Raw genomic sequence first — 6,105 nt, 5'->3', positions numbered from 1 at the left:
TCTGTTCTGTTTATTTTAGCAGGATTTCAGTCTCACAGATAGAATGGAAGAATCTGAATCTGTGGACAAGATGGCTTCCCCAACAGGTGAGATCAAGAACATCATTGGCTGGTTGGTTGGTTGACTGGTTGGTTGGTTGGCTAAATGGTTGGTTGGTTGGCTGGCTGGCTGACTGGTTGGTTGGTTGGCTGGCTAAATGGTTGGCTGGCTGACTGGTTGGTTGGTTGGCTGGCTAAATGGTTGGTTGGTTGACTGGTTGGTTGGTTGGCTGGCTAAATGGTTGGTTGGTTGGTTGGTTGACTGGTTGGTTGGTTGACTGGTTGGCTGGCTAAATGGTTGGCTGGTTGGTTGGCTGGTTGGCTGACTGGTTGGTTGGTTGGCTGGCTAAATGGTTGGTTGGTTGGTTGGTTGGTTGACTGGTTGGTTGACTGGTTGGTTGGTTGGTTGGTTGTAGGAGGCAGAATTTTGGCTGTTTTTGGGGGATTAAATACTTTTTTCAATCAGTGACATGAAAATCAGTTTGTAACTTTTACATAATGGGTTTTTTTCTGGATTTTTATTTGATTTTCTCTCTTTCTCCATTAAAATGAAATTAGCATAAAAATTAGAGCCTGTTCATTATTTTGTAAGTGAGAAACGTTACAGTATGAGCAGAGGATGAAATAATTGCTTCCTCTGGAATCTGCCTCAGTTTGTTTGAATCTTGCAGTAGAACTGCAGGAGCTTGTCTCCACCTGCTTTATTTGTTCCACGCTGTCGTCCTTTCTGCTCTAAGTGTTGACATTTTTCCTCCGAGAGCGAGTCCTCGAGGTCGTATGAACTGAGCCAACGTTCCCGTCATCTGAGGCCACTTTTCATTAAAATGTTCCCATTTAGTTAGTGGAGGTGATGACACCTCATTAGACTGCAGGGTGACCTCCGCACTGGGCCTCGGGGTCAGATATTGATCCGATGGTTCTGAACGTTTATCTTCCCGGCTGTCTGACTGATCACCAGCTGATCACTAATCACACCGAGCTGAAGTGCTCCGAGGATTACAGGCGAAGAAATGTTCATTTTCTCTAAAGTACCTCATTCAGAGTTTGAGGCTGCAGCTCAGCGTCCGGTTCTGTCGGGTTCACAATGAAACGTCAGCTTCTGAAGCTAAAGAGGAAAGTTTCTCCTTCACTTTGAAGAAGCTTTGAAAACTGACCAAAGAGTCAAACTGACAAACTCTTGAGCTGAAAGTGCAACGAGAAGCAGCTTTGCTTTTTAATTCTGAGACATTAATCCCGTCAGAACAAGAGCAGCTGGAGCTCCGCTGCTCTCTCTGAGCTGCAGCTCATTTCTGGATCAGGATCTGTACGAGGCGGATGTTTGTGAGACTCACGCCATGACGATGACGCTGAAGTCCAGCCAGTTCCAGGGGTCCCTCAGGAAGGTGAAAGGCCCCACACAGAAACCTCTGGCCAGGATCTTAATGAGCGACTCGAAGGTGTAGATACCTGTGAAGGTGTACCTGCACGGGCAGAGAATCAGAGCTCAAACCGGGAACAACAGCAGAGGAGAAATATTCATCAAACATCTTTCATTTATTTATTTTGTCCCCAGAAACAAACCAAGTGAACCGTACGGAGCCAGACGGGAACAGGCAGTCAGTCACGTCAGGTCGAAGGCACGATTTAAAGGGACGGCTCACGAAACCCTGAAAATGTTTCTGTTTTTTTGGTAAAGCTTTTTAAACCTAAATCCAGCTGAACTCAAAGAAACAGAGTAATGTCCACACAAGCCGAGGTTCTGGTGAGAAAAACTGAGGTTTGAGCCTCAGAAACGATGACACAGCGACTGAGCACGCTCAGGATCGCTCAGTGTTTTTAGCTTTTCTGGTGACCTGTTATCACATCATGGCTGAGCGCAGTTTCCTCTGGGAGTAAAAAGATTCACGTCGCTCCGATAGCCTCAGGGTCAGAGGTCAAAAGGTCATCAGCAGTTTAACCCTCAGAGCAACAGACAGGATGGAGGACTGGAAGGCACAAACCAGCAGATAAAATCAAACCTGACATTTCTGTTCTCTGCTGTGACTGAAAGCAGCTGGAGAGCTGCTGTCTTCAACATGAGCTCGGATTAAACAGCTTTCAGGACGGCTTTCCTGCTCTCGACACAGACAGGAAGCCTCTCAGATGTACTCACTCCAGGTATTTGGCCCAGTTTGCTGGTTCGGACATGGCCATGAAGCAACAGTTGGTCAGGATGGTGCACATGATGAACAAACTGAATAAAGTGACAACGTTAAGGAAGAAAGTCTGAGAAAAACACAAAGATCTCACTAAAAAACAGGCTAAATCATTTAAAGTGACATTTTAAAAAGTCAGTCCTTAAAGAGATTAAAACCAACCAAAAAAAAGATTTACTGCAGAGTCACTTTTTATTCTGTTTTATGACTGTTTGTGTATACTTATTAGTTTTTAATAGTTTAAATAGTTTATTTTCTGCCTTATCTAAGATCTTTACTTTCGTACAAAGTTTATGGTAAATTACAAAGAAAATCTTGGAAAGTTATTAATTTAAAGCCTTCAAAGAGTTACTGATGATCATCTGGTGAATCTGGTTTATTTCCTTCCTTTTTGTTGGATCTGATGGTTCCTCTGCAGCGTCTCTGACCTGTGGGGCGCTTCAGGGATGTGTTCTCAGACTTCTGACATTCTGTCGTGTTTTTGTTGTTCAGATGATGCAGATTTCTCTCTCTGTGAAGACGGACGTTACTCTTCTGCTCGGCATGTCAGCAACCAGACGCCTCCAAATCCTCTCTGACTCAATAAAACAAAAAGACTGAAGTTCTTTTTTCCAGAACCGTCCTTCAGCTTCTTGTCTCTCTATCTGCTCACAGAAAACCACCTGCTGGAACCACAGGTGTCGTTGTTTCTCAGTTTGGTTCCGTTCATGTCTGCCTTTGGGTTAAAGGATTTTGGACTTCATCAGGTCCTGTGTTCAGGTTTTTGTTCTGATTGGTCGGTTTTATTTTTGTGTTTAAACTCCAGCTGTTGGCTGTTTTATGATAAATAAGACGAGCTGTTTAAACATTAAAGTTGTTCTCTAAATACAACCGCTGTTGCTGGAGTCTTGACCTCCAGTAAACCTCAAATAATCTTCAGAACATTAATTGTTCTGGAAAAATGTGAAGCATCTGACCAGAAATAACCTGAGATTTGCAGGAACCTGCGGTTGAAGTTTAGCAGAGAGAAAATAAGAATTACACAGTCAATTTCGTGTGATTTTCTGTAATTTACAGCTCTTAGTCACCGTGAAAAGAACAGCAGTTCAAATGTGGACTCATGCTGTAAAAATATCTTCAGTGTTTTGTTGAAATTCTGGGAGCTGAAGCTTTTTTTCTTCTAATTGTGCATCTCTTCAGCTAAATGCCTGACATGTAAATGTAAAAACGACTCCTTTTAGCCCGGCCGTTTGGAGATCCAACATGTGATTTTTAAAACCCTTCCACCGATGTCTCATTAAGGCTAAATAAAGACGAAGAGTCCCGGTGCTCCCCTCTGATTCCTGCCACTTTCAATCCAGCCAATTAATATGCCATTAACGGCCCACTCTAATCACCTCGTGATGTGGAGAGGGAACTTTCCAACCTGTCAGACGGCAGCAGAGCGGGTTAAATATCACCCTCACCTGCACGCGATCAGGTGGTGAAACCCGTCTCAGCCGTCAATTACAGCTATAAATGAATCATAATTATTGTAATTTGGTAGCGAGAACATGCTGTCGGCGTGAAAGCGGCCCAAACTCCAACTGAAACTTGTCGGAGTGGCGGCGGGGTAATTGTTGATTGAGTGCCGGTTGTAATGATGGCAGGTGGTGAGATAATACCGTTACCGATTGACAAACAACGCAAACGTCCCCCCGCCAACAGGGACAATGCAAACGTCCCCCCGCCGCCGCCGCCACAGCCAGAAGCTAATTACCTGCTAATGATAGCCCTGATGTTTTGGACCTCCCAGGCCACTGTACCGGTAATATCATTACACCTCCCACATCCTCAACGGGATCCATCTTCCTCCCCCTCGACTTCCTTTTTTCCACATTTACTTCCTTCTCTCAGCGAGCCGAGCTGCTTACAGTCCGATTCACCGGCTTCACACACAAGGCTTTTATTGTGAAAGGGAAGCAAGGAGGAAATTACCACAAAGAAGAAAATCTGAGCTTCAGTTTCAGCAGAAACTCAGAACTTTAAAGATTTTTCTAACAAACTCACAAATGCCCACCTGCTCATAGCTTCTGATCACCACGCTTGGTTTCAGTTTTTAGCTCCTGTTTCCAGTTTCTAATCAACACATCTAGTTCTTGTTTTTGGTGCCCCACCAGCTTTAGTCTCGAATCAACGCACCTGGATCTAATTTCCAATCAGCAAAACAGATTCTAATCGCCACACCCAGTCACAGTTTCTGACTGTAATTTTTAACTGCTGCTGGTTTTCAGTTTCTAATCACCACACCTAGTTCTACATCCTGTTCACTACAGCTGTTTTTAGTTATTGATAACACACCTAGGTCTGGTTTCTGATTGCCACACATGGTTCTAGTTTGTGATGAACACACCTGTTTTATGTTTCTAATCAAACACCAGGCTGTAGTTACAATCACCACACCTGCTTCTTGTTTTCTCATCATATTTGATTTGGACTTCAGGATTCTTCTGGCTCCTTCCTGCCAGTCAGGTGGAACTTTGGTCCTCTCAACACAACAAGGACATCTGCAGCCTGAACCCAAGATGTCGTCGTCTACGACACAAACCTCACACATCTGAGCAGAGAACCAGGAGGAACACTGGGTTCCTTTAGGATGATGTGTTCTTAGTTTATCACCGGAGAGATAAAACACGTAACGTCTGTATTTTAACATCTGTGTGTGTGTTTGTGCGTGGCGCCACAGCCTGTCATGGTGGCGCCACCGCGGTCGGGCCTGAATCCAGAACACTTGATCTCTCACAAACACTTCTAAAGTACAAACTAAAAGTCCACTTCAGCTCCTTCTGCTGCAACGACGACACACGCTCCTGATTCCTGCTTTTCCTCCGACTCCGACGCACACACTCGCCCTGAACACGAGCAGCGCCGCACCTCTGACCTCTTCACCCTCTCGTCCCCGTGACAACAGCAGCGTGTCCTCCGGCTCGACGTCCCTCAACACCGGCAGCCGCCTCCCGCAGTAAAAATAGACGAGTGTGAAGTGAGGATAAGGGGGGGATTGGGTGTGAAGTAATATCTGACATATCGGGCTGCCGTCTGGAGCCGGTGGGCGGCAGGGAACGGGTGGCGGGCCAAACCGGCACAGCTGGAGCCTTCAGGTTCTACAGCACATCTGGATCCAGACTCCGGCTGTTAATCAGGACTGAGAGGAGCCGACTGGGCTCATCGAGGCTGTTTCTGTACAAAAACCTGAACTGCATTTATAATTATTCAGTTTTATAACTCAGGAGGGAGGCTCTCAAACACGACTGATGACATGAGCTAAACCTGATTGTTGGGATGAGTAAAGATGGCGTCAGGATGAACTAAACGCAGCCGTTGGGGGGATAACCGTGGCCTTCAGGATGAACTAAGCACCCCGTTGTCCCCGTGGCATCTCTGCAGACCGGCGTGATGACTAACGCTGTGTGGGCCTCGGAGACACAGCTGCCAGCTTTTGTTTTGGGTTTAATTTATTCTGTTTTTAAAGCTTTATTGTTTATTTTATTTGTGATGAACTACATTAACAGAATTTATTAAATGTTATCAAAAGAGAAAATGGCATTAATGATAAAAAGACTAATTGGTTTTAATTTTAAAGAAGGTTTTTGGTTGAAAAAAAATCTGTTAATGGGTTTAATTATGTGTTTGTGGAGAGGGGAGGTCTGACTGTGAGTGGCTGTCTCACTGTGTCCTCGTGATGGACCAGGGACATGTCCAGGTGTCCCCGTGGAGACAGGTACCAGATGGATGGATGGATGGATGGATGGATGGTTGGATGGATGGATGGATGGATGGATGGATGGATGGATGGATGGATGGATGGATGGATGGTTGGTTGGTTGGTTGGTTGGTTGGTTGGTTGGATGGATGGTTGGATGGATGGATGGATG

At 45.2% G+C, this 6,105-nt stretch overlaps 1 protein-coding gene across 2 annotated transcripts in view; it reads right to left on the bottom strand.

Moving 5' to 3' along the window:
• The window catches only part of LOC108251229 (sodium channel protein type 4 subunit alpha), a 102,022-nt gene that overhangs the window by 93,780 nt on the left and 2,137 nt on the right, over positions 1-6,105 (bottom strand). For both annotated transcript variants that reach the window (XM_037973131.1, XM_037973130.1), the window contains exons 4-5: positions 2,170-2,259; positions 1,370-1,498 (exon numbers count right to left, since the gene is read on the bottom strand). In XM_037973131.1, coding sequence (XP_037829059.1) covers positions 1,370-1,498; positions 2,170-2,259 — 219 coding nt within the window. The remainder of the gene's footprint in view (positions 1-1,369; positions 1,499-2,169; positions 2,260-6,105) is intronic.

Source organism: Kryptolebias marmoratus, linkage group LG21, assembly GCF_001649575.2.
Source record: "Kryptolebias marmoratus isolate JLee-2015 linkage group LG21, ASM164957v2, whole genome shotgun sequence".
Lineage (NCBI taxonomy): Eukaryota > Metazoa > Chordata > Actinopteri > Cyprinodontiformes > Rivulidae > Kryptolebias > Kryptolebias marmoratus.
This window is presented reverse-complemented; position numbering and strand designations above follow the sequence as displayed.